Raw genomic sequence first — 16463 nt, forward strand, 5'->3', positions numbered from 1 at the left:
AGACTGGTGATTTCTTCATTATCAACAATTCAAATTTGCATGACAATGAAGAAAGTGAAGAGTAGTTAACCACTGCCAAATAAATTTTTAGAGTAGAACTCACCCTAATAACTTTTTTATTTGCTAATTATTAGAAATTTATTTATTTTCAAAAACTGTCTAGTTTTTCTCTGTCCTTGTGTGGGCCCATTTCCATCAGTAGGGCTAACAATGACATGGTTCATATGGGATTGAAATCTAGCACTTCACATTACACTCTATTCAGTTAACTCTGTCTTTAAATCTATTGGTTTAAGTTTAGGTCACTGGGCTCTGCTTGGCCCTCCTTAAGGACGGTGCCTACTAATTAAAGACATTTTTGCCCCGGTGTGTGATTATGCAGGAAAGGTAGATCTCAACAAGTGTTATTGAAATCCAAAAAGAAAATTGGGGGTAAAAAGCTTTAAAATACAAAGCAATGTATGGCGTTCTTACTCAAATTGAAGCTTAATTATCTCTGACAAATGCATGGTTACCCCCAATTTTCTGTTTGGATACCAAGAGTACTTACTAAGGTCTACTTTTTCCGTATAGTTTTAAACCGCACAAAAATATCGCTACATCAGTAGGCATCACCGATAAGAAATCCGAGTGTCTCGAGATGCGCAGAACATATGCGCAATAACAATAGTAGGCACCGTCCTTAATAAGGCTTTCAAAACCTTGGCCTCTAATCTTCTACATTTTCTGTAGTTGAACAAACTTACTGCAGGTAGGGTTCTTTGCGCATATGTGTTACCCCTGACAATTCTCCGATCATACATGATGTTACCATATGGTGTAGGACTCTCATTTCTGTAAAAAAAAAAAAAAAGAAACATTATTTTAAGGTGCCAGGGCCATATGAAATTTGGTAAGTATTATTTAACGATTAGACCCATAGCCTGGAAGGGATACGGGTCAATAGCCCATGAGGCAAAGCCGACCTGTGGCACTTGAGGGCGAAGAGTCTAATTGTTTTGGTATAACCCCACTAGTCGGACAGAAAAGGCAATAATACAGTTAGCAAATGCAAGTTTAAAAAAAAAGTTTTTTGGGAATCAAACGAAAGAAAGCGTCATGCAAGCTTTTCTCTACTAGAGGACTATTCATAACAGTCCTCTAGTAGCGTAGCCAATCAAAATGCAGGATTTGCATTAGTCCACTAGTTGGGTGATACTAATCAAAATTATGAACATGGTAGCTGTTTAACACTACTAAGACTGGTTACCACAATCTTATCAAATTCTCAAAACTATTACAAAAATTACAAATATCAGTGGTTTTTTTAGTTTGATAGAAGAATCAGGGAACCCTGTTAGCTGTTGGAAATAATCGACTGACCATATGAAGTTGTGTTTGGTAGGTACAGTATTCCTGACGCAGCAACTGTAGCTTTTTAATGTCCTCATCTTCAGGACGTTATATTGCTCTTTAAATGTATGATTTTATTGACAAAAATACCGCATCCCATGAAATGAAAACTTAGCAACTTATAAGCAATTGCATCACTTACTCTTGTGTGAGAGGGTCGCGAAATTTCTTCCTCTGTTGAACTGGCCGTGGTTGACTAGCAAAGGTGTACGTTCTTGTGCCGTCTCCTTTTTGGGCGACAACGGCAGCCATCCTTCGATCAACAGGATTCAAACCTACGACGTAAGGTTCTGAACCTAATTATACTGATTTCAATAGAGTGAGTTTACAAAGACCGATCAAGTTTGTCCAGACACTTTCGACTAAACAACATGGCGTTGCCAATGAATCTGTTTGGAGGAAAGGATACGTCACCGTTCCCATGGCAATAACAGAGCAGTGACCTAGAATAAGACGATAGTTTTGATTGGTTGTTTGGATGATTCCTAAAAGCCAATTAACATCTTGCTTTTAAACGTGCAGTTGGTTGTCAACATGGCGGACTCGAGAACTTCTCTTTATGAACTTGATTTCCCGGAAATTCTCTCTAAAGAACGGCTTATTGAGATTTTATGCCAGCGTTGCATGCAACTCCAGGATCTTATGGATTTAGAGAAAAGTGATCTTGTCGAACTGTTCCATAAGTACGTCACTCCATTACCTCAGAGACTTCACCAACTTCGGCGGGCGAAACGAATGATACCTTGTGGTGGCAAACAAAGAGGCACCTCACAGGGCAAGAATACAATAACACGGTTACTAAAACGGTAATATTTACTCAGTAAATGAATCTGAATGCAGAGAATTAATATAAAGTAAGAATTGGATGGATTGTTAACTGTGTAAAGGAGTTTTAAAGTTGTCTATGTCTTCTCTGTTTTGCAGGAAATCAGAAGAAACTTCTGATGCATCTAATTGCAAAATAGCAAGAACAGTGCCAAGTAGCAGTAGTAAAATGAGCAAAAAGACACTATCTCTGGAGTTCATAAACAAGGGAATTGATTCAGTTTCCATTAATAGTGCATCTTCCCCAACTCAGGATTCGAGCTCTGGGCATAATCACAATGTAATGAGCAAAATTACAAAGGCAAAAGTTGTCAAATTAAACAGAAAAACTCTGGGACTCAACTTGAACACCTCTGTTTCCCAATGTGCATTAAAGGACAAACTGGCATCAACTTTGAATGGTAAAACTCAACAGGTAATGATGATGCTATTCAGTATTTTTGCTGCTAGAGGCACAGTCTTTTCTCAGAGAAAAAGTAGTACAGAACAAGAAATGATTACAACAATTTATGCAAAGAAATAGTAAACTTTCATTTCATACAGGGACAACAAGCACCTGTTTGTTTGCCAAAAGATTGGAAAGTTGTTTCTTTGCATGAATTGTGTTACATAGCTCTCAAGTCTAAAAGTTTCCAAAGAGTGAGAAATTATGCTTGCTGGAGATTGCGCCCCAGGCACAAATGAGCATGCTTCCCCAGAAAATGATTGAAATTCAAACTTCTCAAATCGCTGGAATACACCGTGAAGTCTGCCATTTTGGTTTTTTCATGCTGCTTGCTAAGAGAGCCTACATGTATGTTATTATTGTTAGCCTGAGCTAACTTATCGGCCTATTCTTCATATAGTAATGGGTGAAAGTCCTGAAGAAACAAGAAAATATTCTCACTCAAACAGATTGAACATTGGTCAAAGTTTAGTGCCAGGCCAGTGAGGGAACGAATTCGGAATTCATGAGCACTTATGACAGTTAAAGGTAGAGTTACCGACCAGAAGAGTGCCAATGCATGAGAAATGCTCGAGTCAGCTTTAGAACATGAGATTGCATCAAAATGTGTGAGACTTGAGAGCTCTACCTTTTTTGTTAGTTTGTTCACCATTTTTCTTCATTATGTTCACATTTACAGTGCGAAGCGCACTACCATTTCCACAAAACCAACATTTTTGACACAAAGCCGCCACATTAAAGTGGGCATAGGTAGACACTGTGATTGACGTGTGGCGAGATGAGAAGTCTTGATCTGTTTTGAGTTCATTAGTTGGTTGGCATGAAGTTTCAAGTAAAAGTTGAGAACAGCAAAGATATCTTTGTAAAGTTTTATATAGAAGCAGACGATATGGATGGAATTGTACTCAAGTATTCGTTTTCTTAGCTAATGTGGAGACTATCAGATGGACCTGCAGTAGCTTGCAACATCACATGTCAAGCACTTTGCGGATACGATACAAGGATGAAGATGGCAATTATGTGAATCTAAACAAGGACGATACAAATAACTTTCAAGAGATGTTTTTTTCATGCTCGTGTTCCTTAGAAGGTAGTGCTCTGCCATTATCATGTAAGCAGCCGTTCACGTTTACACGTAATTGTATGTTTGCTTGCAGATATAATTTTTTTTTTTTTTATCATTCAGAATTAAAGTACTTAAAATGTAATGGCTTCACACAGATTACATGTAATTTCACGAAAATTTATTTCCTGGCTGTCAACAAACAGTCAGCATTCTTCCTAATTTAAATTTTCGTGTGTGCTAATTTCAAACAGTATGATAAACTCTGCCCTTCAAATTCGTCAAAAATGTTGGTTTTAAGGAAACGGTAGCGTACTTCACGCTGTAAGAGGTCAGGAGTTAAACTTTAATATTCCTTTGTATCGGCCGGCCTGTGGCCAGGGCACCTTTGCATACAGAGCAGTGAATAATTTATTTGGAATAACTTTGGCATTGAAATGAAGTCAAATCGTTGACGCTTGCCATGTACATTGTACAAAGGTTCTGAAAAACCCTTAGAGAAGTAATCTATTAAACTATATCTATCTATCTACAGTGTATCTATCTACCTATGTGTCTGTCTGTCTGTCTGTCTTACTAAAGGCCAAAGGAAAAAACTTGTGTCCAAATTGACTGCCTCCGAGGAAAGATCACATTCAAACTCTTAGTCACTGGTTTTCGTTTTTTAGAGGCTTGAGAACACCAGTTAGTGTATCCTGGGTATTTCCACCTTCCTTGCATCCAGAAATCCTGTTTCAAATTTTGAAAAAGGTTGACAGGAAGTTGTTTAACTTGTCACTAGTTAATCAGGATGTGGAGAATGACATCTTCATTGACTGGACAAAGATGACAGTAGTGGATGAGGGGTTAATGTATTTGTATAATTTCTTTTTTTCTCCTTAGGAAATTAACTCCTCCACAAATGACTCATGCTCAAGTGATAAGGACATTCAAATAAATACCCCAAAGAAGAAATTTGAGAAAATAGCTGTAACATGGCCATAAAGAATTAAATTAAATTCTATAATCTGTGTATTAGTATTTTAAAAGGTCTCAATAGTAATTGTTTAGGATGTTTTTTATTTTAAAAGATTGCCTTTTAACAATTCAGTCATCGCCTTTTTTAGTGCATCAGTTTGACTTTGTTGAAAGGAGAATGGTCATAGAATGGGAATTAAGTTTCCCCAGCTACTATCATGCCATCTTTTAGCTTTTTTCCTTTGTATTGATGGTAAAGAATCATTAAACTGAAACAATGAAATTTGTAAACAGGACAATCCCCGAGCAGAGCAAGGGTAAAAATGGTGCTACAACAGACACAAATAAACTATATGCCCGACAATTCATCGATTATGATCGATTATCATTATTATCAATACAGAAGGCCAAATCGTATAAATTCATTTGATAAGGAAAAGATGTAGCAGGAAGCTATGGTATGGAAAGTTGTTGGTATAATAATATCAGCTAAACAAGAGCAAAAAAACTCAGCCACAAAAATTTGTGCTGACTCTAGCATTGAAATGGTATCCTCAGGATCTCATTGGCCAAGCAAAGTTCTTTGACATCTCTGCAACCAATCAGAATCAGGAAAGCAAATGCATTTTCAGCCTGGGCATTTACTGTTTGGGTGCAAAAAGGCGCATTTTACAGAGGGCAGTTTGTCATTTGGCCATGCGTATTGATAATAATTGCCAACAAGTTAGTATTCTTTTCTTCATTGAATGTGAGGGTTTGCAGTGGTCAATATAAATGAAGTATTTGATGTTTGGCCTGAATTTTGGAATGGGTCAGATAACATCAAAGGGGCTGTCAACATGGAGGAAGTAAGACAGTAACACTAGGAATAACCTAAGAGCAGATCAACCCAGCACTTCATTTTCTTTATAATTTTAGGTTACATGAGAAAATGCTCTACTTGTCTAAGGGCTAAAACCCTTCCGGTAATTGGATTTTCTTAGTTCAGGTGTACATGAGAGAAGAACTCAGCTGGAATATTGCACACAAAAAAAGCTAAAAAAAAAGAGCTTAGGTGACCCACTTAGTAACCCAGTTGCCAAGGCTTGAAAATCCACTGAACCTTTGTGGTATGGTTAAATGTTAGAGGGTCTCTTTCAGCTGGTTAAATAAGTTTGCTGCCAGCTAGCTAGGGTATTAAGCTTAGCAACATCCCTGATGTAGCAGCATGAAAACTACATTACCTTCGCTCCTTGCTAGAACATGTCCTATGCAGTCAGCACAAATTATTCATCATTACAAGCATGTCTCATGAGCCTTTCTGGCCTAGAGAAAAATTACTTCCCTTAAAACATGCACCCAATATGGGGGCTATAATTATTATTATTTAATAGGTAGGACTTGCTTAAACGACTTCCTGAATGTGTGGTGCCTTTTGTACCTTATTTTCTGACTTCAATTAAAGGGGCTGTGTCATGACATGTTGCTAAATTCATCGACGGGAAACTGGCAGCCAAATCAAGTGAAATGTAAAAATAAGTACTTAAAATACTGTAGAAAGGTTTGAATAAAACAGCAAATACAAATAGACTATAAACTGTAGGCCCCGTCCCACAACCCTTCAATGTTCATAACTCAGTGGAACAGACCCAAGAGTAGGACATGGAGTTCCTGGTGTTGTGGCCTGACCTCTGTGCAATTTACATAATGCATCAGATAACTATGGCTAGTACTATTTTCAAATCGTGAGCAAAAATTACTTTAACTTCGTTCCTGAGGAATTAAGAGAGACTCAAGGGGCACTGGGGAAGGCTTTAATACCAATCTCTTCCAGAGGGCTTTCCTGCTCTTCAATAAGAAATGTAGTTAGACTTTCAGCCAGTTTTATTGCGTTCCAGGAAAACGCATTCTATTGTGAGTTCCGCGGGCTGTCCCTCGTGTGTCGATCGTGAAGCCTTTTGGAGTGAGAAAGTACTGGAACCTACGTACTGTGTAACCAAGCTTTGCCCTGTTCCGATGTCTGGCCGCCCCTGATATGAATCTCACATGTACCACTCAGTCTTTCTTTTAGAGGCTCGATCATGGGTTTCAGGAAGGTAATAACGATGTCGTGAAAACCTGTCCATTTTCTTTGGAATGAAATAAATACACTTTTTATTTTACTGTGATAATTTGTAATACAGTCTTGTAGCATTGAAAAGAACACCGCCCTACGGAAGATATTTCGCAATTATTGATTGTTATTCTGGTCCTCCATACTTAAGCTTAACTGTACGTATCACCATGAATATTGAACCGAAGTTAAAAGACGCATACCTAGGTGATTCATTAACTGCTGTTTTGGAGAGTGGTTCAAGAAGACCAATTTTAATTTTCAGTCAATCGTCATCGATGGATCAGGCCATTTGTTAGGCCGTTTAGCATCGACGGTCGCGAAGAGTCTACTATCTGGTGAGAAACTATTAAGTTTGCACATACACGTAGTAATAGCTTTAACGTACTTCGTACTGTAGCAATCTTGAAGCCAGGGGACTTGCTTTAGTTGTACTTTATAGTGTAAGGAAAGAAGCTTAAACTTGGGAGTGGATTTCAGGGAGTGTATGTCCTTGATAAAGCCTTTATTTAAACACGATAAGAGTTGAAGCTGCCAAGCTTGTGGGGTCGTGAACGAAATATAGTGTAAAGGAAGTATAAATTGAGTTGAATTTTGTGGGGCTAATTGAAACCCCCCTCCACCCCCAGGGACGTAGCGGGGGATGTAACATTCGCACGTCATTACATTTGAAACTTTCTCCCGACCCACGGGTGAAACTTGAGTGTTACAATCCCCACTGCCATGTCCCCAGTGTGTAACTAGAAGATTTTGTTAAGTTCATATTTAAAAATGATTGTCTTGCATCGCTGACAAATGCGATAGCTGCCAAGGTTTTTATCACAACTTAGAATCGTTGTGTATACCTTTGCAGCGCACGGAATCAGGCAAAGCAACCAGGGTGGAACGGAAAGAAATGTTACCCAAACAGTGATAATATCAAACCCTGTGTTGTTATAGCTTACCGTTTCTGTTGTCTCTGTCATGTTGATGCTGGAAGATTTTTCAATGCTTGGACTCTGTCAAGGATAGCAATACAAGCCCCGCGAAACATCCCCGATAATTTTAACAAACTGTTACGGTCCCCGTCCTCCCAGAGAAATGCACAGGTACAGAAGCATAATACCACAGCCATGTACCCCATACTTCCCCGCTATGTCCCGGAGTAAGGGGGGAGGGCCATGGTTTCAATTGACTAGTGCATAAATTATGCCTCAGAAAAGATAAATTTGGGTTGTAGATTTTTCAATGGATCGTCAATGACATTCTTTATTTTAATACTCATGAAGGACAACCAAATTCCTCTTCAGGGCAAAGGATAATTATTGTACGATGTGAAAAGGTCAACATCAGTGGAAGTTTTTACAGGAACAAATGTGAGTAGAGAGACTGTAAATTCAAGAAACACCATTCAATCCTCCACCCTCTTGATGAAACCTGTGGATTCTTTTACTTGTAGCCATTTGACTAATAGTCTGCAGAGATAACAAAAACCCTCATTAATAATAATGAACATTTCCAACAATATTGATAATACAGACAAAACAAGGCTTGAGTTAAAAGAAGGTTCCTCCACAGGAAAACACTTGCAAAGGGGTTCCCTACAAGTTGGCTTGTTTCATCCAATGGGAGACAGTAATAATGATAATCAAGAATCTCTATTTTTGTATTGGTTCATAGTGATACACAAATTAGAAATTTTGGCTTCCTGTTAGCAAAGTTTTTATTATAACACAGTGCACTTTTGTATTTGTTCACGTTTAGTGACTTATCCATTCTTTTTGTCAGTAAAATATCTTGATTTCCTGCGGAAGCGAACCAACACCAAGCCTAGCAGGGGACCATTTCACTTTCGTGCTCCAAGCAGAATCATGTGGAGGACAATTCGAGGTAAAATAACACTTGTCTGTGAAGATCTGTGAAATGGGAGCAGAAACATCTGATACAACTAGCAAAATTTCCAGGGAAGCTTAACTGAAAATCATGTGTCTCAATCCTAGTTTACATTATGGTTATTATATCCTGCAAATTTATGCTTCAGACTGTCTAATTTCCATACCTTCTTGTTAAGATTTAGTTTAGCGCATTGACTCCTGAACTGTCCTCCATTGACTTATCGTCTGGTGTTAGGCAGACTAAAAAGTCTCACTCCCAGGGTGGAGGTAGAGGTTGTTAACCAATTGACTACTAAACCCCCCCCCCCCCCACCCCACCCCAATTGACGAGTAACATTGTCAGGTGTTAGACAGTAAAAGCTGCTGTCTCGCTCCCAGAGGTCAATGCTGCTTAATTTGTTGGCATAGAAACATGCTTTTTTGACTGTAGACTTTTTTATCTACATCAAACATGAAATGTCTTATTTTGTCTTGTCTTCTGAGTTCATGTTCAACATATCAGTAACATTTTCAAAATTGGCCAATTTCAGGCATGATTCCACACAAAACAAAGAGAGGTGAAGCAGCCATGAATCGGCTCAAAGTTTTTGATGGTATTCCCCACCCCTATGACAAAGTATGTGGACACTTTTATTTTCTTTTTCTCTAGCACATTGACTAGGCATTGTCTGATCAAAAATAATATTAAAGTTTCTTGTCTGTTGACAATATTAACAAATAATTTGTTAGCATTTTTTTAACTGACTCTATGATAAAATTTAAGCAAAAGTTCCCGACAGTTAATTTGACAATTGCCTGATAATGTGTTTCATCAACTGCAAAGCCACATAAATACTCAATTAATTTTATTCCTGGAGATTGAGTCTTTGCTCAGTGAGATGATCTTGTTATGCTCCTAATTAGTGTCTAATCATATTTGCAATGTGATCTATTGAAACAATGATTTTAAAAAGATACATGTCCCACAAAGTAAACAAAATTATTTCCAGCACTGAAAATTGTGTTAAAATGGACTGTAACTAACACAAAATTAATACAATCAGATGGAAAGGGAAGCTAACAGTGTTTGCAAAAAAAAAGCAAGCGATAGGTGCTCTCATCTTACAAAATCATTGTACTATACCATACTCCATTTTTTTACTTTTGTGGTAACAGATACTGAGTAAAGTATTTTATGGATTCCTTTGATTGTTTTGCTAGGAAAAGAGGATGGTTGTACCAACAGCCCTTAGAGTTATACGTTTAAAGCCAGGAAGGAAGGTAGCATGTGTTAATATGCAGCCTGAGCAAATGGTTTTAATTACAGTGGAAGCATTGATGCAAGCAGTCAATAGACCTGACTTTGAACCGAGGGGTGGTGTTTGGTCTTGCTGTTGTTGTTGTTCTAGCCCTCAATAACCCCCTTTAAGGACGGTGCCTACTAATTCAAAGGTATTTTTGCCCCGGTTTATGACTATGTAGGAAATGTAGATCTTAACAAGTGTTTTTGAAATCAAAAAAGAAGATTGGGAGTAACCACGCTTTTTTTAAAGATAATTTATGAATAATATTTGTAAAAATCTGTAAAATACTAAGAAATTTATGGCGTTCTTTCTCAAATTGAATCTTAATTATTTCTCAAAAATGCATGGTTACCCCAATTTTCTTTTTGGATACCAAGAGTACTTACTAAGATCTACTTTCTCTGGATAGTTTTAATTTAAACTGCGCAAAAATATCACTGTATTGGTAAACATCACCAATAGGAAACTCGAGTATCTTGAGATGCTCAGAACGTATGTGCAATAACAATAGTAGGCACCGTCCTTAATTTACTCCTTTGTTTCTGATTGTATGGCTTTTGTAACCACTTTCTTTTGTTTGAATGGTCTTCAAATAATAATGAATTATTTTAATGTCCCTGAGGGGTTGGTGAAACTATGTAGTTTTTGTTTTTGTGAAAAATGGGTTTCGAAGCCTTGTTTTTCCTGTCCTTCCCCTCCCCCTCCTTCCCTCCCTCTACTTTCCACTGTTTATCTGAGTGTGACAAGTGCCTGTCTTCTCAGGGGCATGGGGGCTCATGGCTGGGTTGTCAGGTTTTGCCAGCCATCGGTGCAATCTCCATCTTGGAGCGGGTTGCCACTAATGGAAGCTGCAGGATGTCTCAGTCACCTGACCTCAACTTAGCATTGTAGTTATTAATAAATAGTGATAATAACAGGCCTTCAAAGTTTGATTTTTTGTATGTACACTACAAGTAAGGACTCAAGTATTTTTATGATTTGGTTTGTTGCAGTATTGTGTCCTTGGTAGGCTTTCACATGAGGTTGGCTGGAAGTACAAGGTAAGGCTTAAAATAGTGGAGGGCTTAAAGTGAGAAGCTGCTCTTCGGTGTAGAAACTGCCAATCCAGTACTAGTAATATTATCAAAATGCTGAATTAGAATATGTTTTATTATAGGATGTCCTTGAGACCTTGGAGGAAAAACGAAAGGCCAAAGCAGCTGTGTATTATGAACACAAGAAGAAACTGGAGGTAAGAACATAAAAATTTTAATATTATAATACAGTGTAGACACCCTGTATCAGGATGAATTGACTCTTCTTTGCAAGCCTCTGTTTTGTAAATCAGCAGTAACTAGTCTACATGTATGAGAATAATAAAACCTTTGCAGGATTTTCAAAAAATACTGGCAGCTTCTTTCCTTGGCCATACTTTGGCATTAAGAGTAGCAAAAAGGAGAATCTAGGGCCATCTTCTTTGATAAAGTTTCAGTTGTGTTGTGAACATATTTTTGGTATTAATTTTAAGCATACACTCTACACTCGGAAAATACCATAATACTCTTTGTTTGTCCCCCCCCCCCCCCAAATTTTGCATACCCATTGTTTTAGATATATCTTGGGACCATTGTAATTCCCAAGAGAAACTGGTAACAGTGCGTATGCAAAATCTGGGGGGGCAAACAAAGAGGAATATGGTACTTTTCGAAGTGGCCTATGGGATATCGCTGTATCGCAAAACAATAAAATATTCCTTCCTTCCTAATACCAGAAACCATGTTAAAATGCAGAAATTTTCCATTTTCCTGTAGGGAAAAAATGTAATTTCAAAAATTCAATTCATCCTGGGATACAGAACAACTATTTGTATGTGACCAGTAAAAGAAAAATGACATAACGTGCTGCAGTGAAAACATATTTGCCGCCGTTGTTTTTCTTGTTTTGATTAACCTGGCACACGTGTATCAAAGGCAAACAACTACTCCTGTATTAAATTATGACATCAAACCGTGGAAAAAATGGGAGACATCATGGTGTCTTTTTGGATAAGTGACTACCAGGGTGCATGGAAAGTAGGAGAACAGGAACCGGTCATCTTTCAGTCTATTCACAGTGCTTTTTGCTTATTGTTCAGTTGAGATTGTCAATACTCTTTGTTGTGCTTTGAATTTTATATGACGAAAATAGCCATATAGAAGTCTAAGCTATCTGCTACTCGTGGTTTTACAAAACCATGTTTTTTGGAGGAAAAAGATTTGGACCCTAAAATGATCTTTGGGACTCCAACTTGGTGAGACATGCGGGTCCCCAGGAGCCCAAATGAAACATTCAAATACCATCGCTTTTGGTTCTTTTATAATATAAAAGTATTATAGTATTCACCGACTGCTTGCATTTGTTTTACAGAAACTAAGAACAAAGGCTGCAGAGAACAAGTCAGAAGAGCTTAAAGCTCTGAATGAAGTTTTGGAAAGTTATGGTCACTGATGTAAATCATCTTTTGCCCTGGTTGAAATAAACATGTAAAACTCTTCATTTTGAGTTTTGATTGATTTCTTTATCAAGTAAACTTTCACATAGTCTCCTTGTTTACCTTGTTCATTCCTCACTCACTAATTGCCAGCCCCCCTGGAGATGCATGTCATGTTGTGACTCAAAGCAGAGACAAAAAATTCCATATGTTGTACTGTATACCACTTTGTATGCATGTAGTGTAAACCACTTACTCAAACTTTCAGTACATGATGATCCATTAGTTTTGTGGTACAAGGAAAATCAAAGATCACAATAACATTACTTTAAATCAGGGAAAAATTTAAACAAGATATTTAACATTTGTCTTTCCTTCTTGAACTCTCAATGAGCTGTAAAAGTCAAAGTTTAATAAGGGAAGCCAGAAGCTCATTTGTTTCTGGGGAAACAAAATATACACCAAGATTAATTTGTCTCAAGACTGCAGGACTTGTAACCTATGAAATAATTATTACTGTAGGATTTTAGGAAGGTGCCTCCCTACAGTATACTAATTGGGAAGTGTTGAACATGGTTTCACATGGAAGGACTCTTCAATTTTGGCCAATACCTCAAAACATTTGCAAATGATCGCACACAGTATGTTACTTTGGTAACCTGTTAGCCCCTTTCCCTCCCCCAGGAAATTTAGAACTGAGTGCAAGTGAGGACTGAACAAACCAGAAACCATTTCATTATTGTCCCCGACCAAATTATTCCAGATACCTTACCTATTATTGTTACTGTTGACACAGGCCACCCAAATGCATAATTTGAATGCTCGGTGAGGGCTTTGGGAAAAAAGAAATACCGAAAAAAAAAAAAGGCTAATCCCGGTTTACAGCGAGGAAAATAAATAAAATAAACTTAATCTTTCTTCACCTTGCACCTTGTGTCGATTTGACGCGCTCCGGGCTAGTTCTGTAAATTGCTCCTATGGCTGGAAACTCGCAACCTCAGGAGCCACTGATCACTCCGAGATACAGGACGATTTAACCCCCAAAATCGACTTGATTTTCTCCACTCTCACGTGAAGATCGATAACAAAAGATATCATATAAAGGCTTGTTCTCTAAGCATGTGGTGATTGTTTTCGGACTCTGGGCCTTTATGCTATATCGTTTGTTATCTATCTTCACGTGAGAGTGGACAAAAGGATGAATCCAGCCGATTTTTGGGATTAAATCGTCTTCGATCGCGGAGTAATCAGTGGCTTCAGAGGTTGCGAGTTTCCAGGAAAGATAGGAGCAAATTTCAAAACTAGCCCAGAGCGCCTCAAATCGACACAAGGTGAAGTAAGAGTAAGTTATTTTATTTATTTTCCTCGCTGTAAACTAGGATTAGCCGATTTTTTTTAGGCATTTCATGTTTCCCATTCCGAAACCCTACAAATCATTGCGACCGAGCGTTCGAATTGTGCGTTTGGGTTGCCTGTGCTGTTGATAAGTGCTTCATTTGCATTGGCCATGATGGCGTGGTTACCAATGAAATTGTTGCGTCATTTAAAAAGTATTATGGGTAATGCAGTTGAGTCGTTGTGTAATAATTGCAACCACTTTGGCGATTTGCAGTAAGAGATTTACAGAGAGGTATGGCGCTTTTCCGACCTACTTTGCGCAGTTTGGCAGAGGCTAGAGTGAATCAGATGGTCAAAGCCACAGTGGCATTCTACCATAAGAACGTAAGTTGCGTTTTTACTTTTTTTTTCATATCGAGAATGGACTGATGCGTCGTTGTTTATGCCTTCTGCAAATGTATGATCACGTACCACTTGTACTTGCTCGGAAACATGATTTCGGGATTTTATATCCTCGCTCTTGTCACTCTCCGAAATTTGAATAATTATTTTGACTACCTTGTTATCATTTATTTTCGCGAGACTTTAATTTCGCTAATTTGGAATAGGAATATAATTTTCGCGGGACTTATTAAATATTTCGCGATTTTGACGAATCACCGTTTTTCAAGGTAATTAAATTTCACGAATTAAGAAACTGGTGCTCGTTTATGAAACGTCCATTTGTGCAAGGAGGGCTGGGAATTCCAGTGAAATTGATTGCGGAGATCGACGCTTCTGAAAACAATGAAGCCATCATGAAGAGGCTCAAGCAGCTGATCACAGAGAACCATAGGGAGCCAGATGCCGATGGGAAATTTGAAGACTGTACTGAAGAAGTGTTTCAGGAGCTACAGTAGTTCAGCTACATGTAGATGAGTCAGATGATGATGAATAAGCACATGTGTTCAACTGAATTTGAACCCTCTGACACGAATGTATAGACCCTATGCAAAAATGGCTGTCTTTAAATTATTCTTTTGTTCATATTCAAAATAGCCCAACTAACCTCGTTTTTGAGATAAAAATTCTAAAGAATTTGTTATCCCGAACGAGGTTAGTTGGGCTATTTTGAATATGAACAAAAGAATAATTTAAAGGCAGCCATTTTTGCATAGGGTCTATACTTCTAGCAGATGGAAAGCGTCTTTAATTTTCACGGCAACTTTTTTTGGCAGGACTTTAATTTCACGAAATTTTCTCAATCACGAAAATAAGTGATGATAAGGTAGTCATGTGCATTTGAGAGGTGAAACATTTGCAACAGGAATAAACGCATACACCTTATTCCAAAATGGCCGCCATTTAAAGTGCACCTAACCCCCCCCCCCCCCCCCCGAAATTTTAGTTGGAGGAAATGATTTACCATGTTTTTTATGGTACATTAGTGAAAAAATTATTAGATTTGCTCACATCTAGTATCTTTTATGGCCCCTCAAAGTTTGAAAAATCGCACCTAAATGGCAGCCATCTTGGTTCAAGTCCGAGTAACGGGAGGATTGGGGCTAGTAGTTGCTATGACGTAGAAAGGAGAACGAGTGTGTTGACATAGTTCACATAGTTCGCATATGGTCCACTGTTGTAGTCCAGAAAATGCCAAAGAGACGTATTGCTGCTGGTTGCAGCAACGTGAGAAATTTAAAAGAAGGTATTTCTCTTCTACAACGACGATCATACAGAAGCCAAGAAAAGAAGGAAGAAATGGGTCGATTTTGTTCGACTGAAGCGAGCAAAATGGCAACCATCGCAATCTTCAGTGCTATGTTCCAAACATTTAAAGCGTGAAGATTTTGTTTGTTCAGCTGATCTGGGCGATGAACAAAACCTCGACATTTCCAAGAGATGGCTTAGGATGGACGACTTTGGAGTGTGTTTTTCATTCAGTGCTGTTAAAAAAAGAAGAATTCCAAAAGCTAACAGAAGAATGCTGTGAAAATAGTAAACAACACTGAGAAGCACTCTCACGCGGTTCTCCTTTCTACATCACAGCTCGACTCGCCCCAGGTTGCGGAATTGAACCAAATGTTTCTCAACTTCTACTAGACGTAGAAAATCGAGAATTCACCCAAATCGAAAAATTCTTTCAATAAGTATGGAAATTTATTCAAGCTACAATTATATTTTGGGGTTAGGTGCACTTTAAATATTCTTTTGTTTTTATTCAAATTAGCCCTTGATGCCTCGTTCTTAAGCTTAAAATTCAAAAGAATATTTTATCTTGAACGAGGCAACAAGGGCCAATTTGTATCCGCATAAATCAGCGGCCATTTTGGAATAAGGTGTATGGTATGCAGGGAGTATGTGTATGCAAGCTTACATGTACATTGCAGTTTTCAACAATAATGATGATCGCATTTATTACGTTATTTACCTTCACCTTCCCTGTGAGCAGTTGCTTTCTCCTACGCTTCCCGCGAGAGAAAACACTGCTGGCAACTGTTAGTTTCTTTCAGTGAGCTGCCATCCGGCATCAAGGACGAATAAATTGATGAGTTAGTAAACTTGTTTTCACGTTTGCACATGCGTTCAGCTATGTAGCTGCTGTGTTTGGGCAATCCTGCTGGGTAGTGAACAAGGGGACAAATTCTATATTTTTCCCCACAAAATATGACAAAGTGATGTCAAATGCATCACGTTGGGCGTGATGTACTTGGCACATGCTGAATGGAAAATCTAACGGTTGCTCGCAATGGTTCCCCTCGGGAA

The 16463-nt window shown here is 38.2% G+C and overlaps 3 protein-coding genes across 4 annotated transcripts in view; 2 read left to right on the top strand and 1 right to left on the bottom strand.

Annotated features, from left to right (window-relative positions):
* LOC138054482 (radial spoke head protein 3 homolog B-like) overlaps nt 1-1799 on the bottom strand; it is a 6967-nt gene extending 5168 nt beyond the window's left edge. The window contains exons 1-2 of the mRNA XM_068900932.1: nt 1535-1799; nt 747-834 (exon numbers count right to left, since the gene is read on the bottom strand). Of these exons, the coding sequence (XP_068757033.1) occupies nt 747-834; nt 1535-1644 (198 nt within the window). The 5' untranslated portion in view covers nt 1645-1799. The remainder of the gene's footprint in view (nt 1-746; nt 835-1534) is intronic.
* Nucleotides 1800-1910: 111 nt separating this feature from the next.
* Nucleotides 1911-5043, top strand: LOC138054483 (uncharacterized). Of its 2 annotated transcripts, none has more exons than XM_068900933.1 (3): nt 1911-2198; nt 2317-2632; nt 4608-5043. In XM_068900933.1, the coding sequence occupies exons 1-3, from the start codon at nt 1927-1929 to the stop codon at nt 4707-4709; spliced, it is 690 nt and encodes a 229-aa protein (XP_068757034.1). In that variant the 5' UTR covers nt 1911-1926; the 3' UTR covers nt 4710-5043. The 2 variants fall into 2 exon arrangements, with proteins under 2 accessions (XP_068757034.1, XP_068757035.1); XM_068900934.1 differs by lacking the exon at nt 4608-5043 and adding an exon at nt 3588-4013 and having other exon boundaries at nt 1917-2198.
* Nucleotides 5044-6559: 1516 nt separating this feature from the next.
* Nucleotides 6560-12445, top strand: LOC138054485 (large ribosomal subunit protein uL13-like). Its single transcript, XM_068900935.1, has 9 exons — nt 6560-6757; nt 7040-7112; nt 8064-8129; nt 8542-8643; nt 9179-9264; nt 9849-9908; nt 10924-10971; nt 11088-11162; nt 12317-12445. The coding sequence occupies exons 1-9, from the start codon at nt 6743-6745 to the stop codon at nt 12395-12397; spliced, it is 606 nt and encodes a 201-aa protein (XP_068757036.1). The 5' UTR covers nt 6560-6742; the 3' UTR covers nt 12398-12445.
* The last annotated feature ends 4018 nt before the right edge of the window (nt 12446-16463 follow it).

Source organism: Montipora capricornis, chromosome 6 (assembly GCF_036669925.1).
Source record: "Montipora capricornis isolate CH-2021 chromosome 6, ASM3666992v2, whole genome shotgun sequence".
Lineage (NCBI taxonomy): Eukaryota > Metazoa > Cnidaria > Anthozoa > Scleractinia > Acroporidae > Montipora > Montipora capricornis.

Excerpts from the sequence above, each read along its gene's own strand:
- LOC138054483 (XM_068900933.1), top strand. The coding sequence starts at position 1,927 with ATGGCGGACTCGAGAACTTCTCTTTATGAACTTGATTTCCCGGAAATT. Across the intron at positions 2,199-2,316 it reads ATAACACGGTTACTAAAACG|GAAATCAGAAGAAACTTCTG; the intron begins GTAATATTTACT and ends TCTGTTTTGCAG. Across the intron at positions 2,633-4,607 it reads TGAATGGTAAAACTCAACAG|GAAATTAACTCCTCCACAAA; the intron begins GTAATGATGATG and ends TTTTCTCCTTAG.
- LOC138054485 (XM_068900935.1), top strand. Across the intron at positions 9,909-10,923 it reads GTTTAAAGCCAGGAAGGAAG|TATTGTGTCCTTGGTAGGCT; the intron begins GTAGCATGTGTT and ends GGTTTGTTGCAG. Across the intron at positions 11,163-12,316 it reads AACACAAGAAGAAACTGGAG|AAACTAAGAACAAAGGCTGC; the intron begins GTAAGAACATAA and ends TTTGTTTTACAG.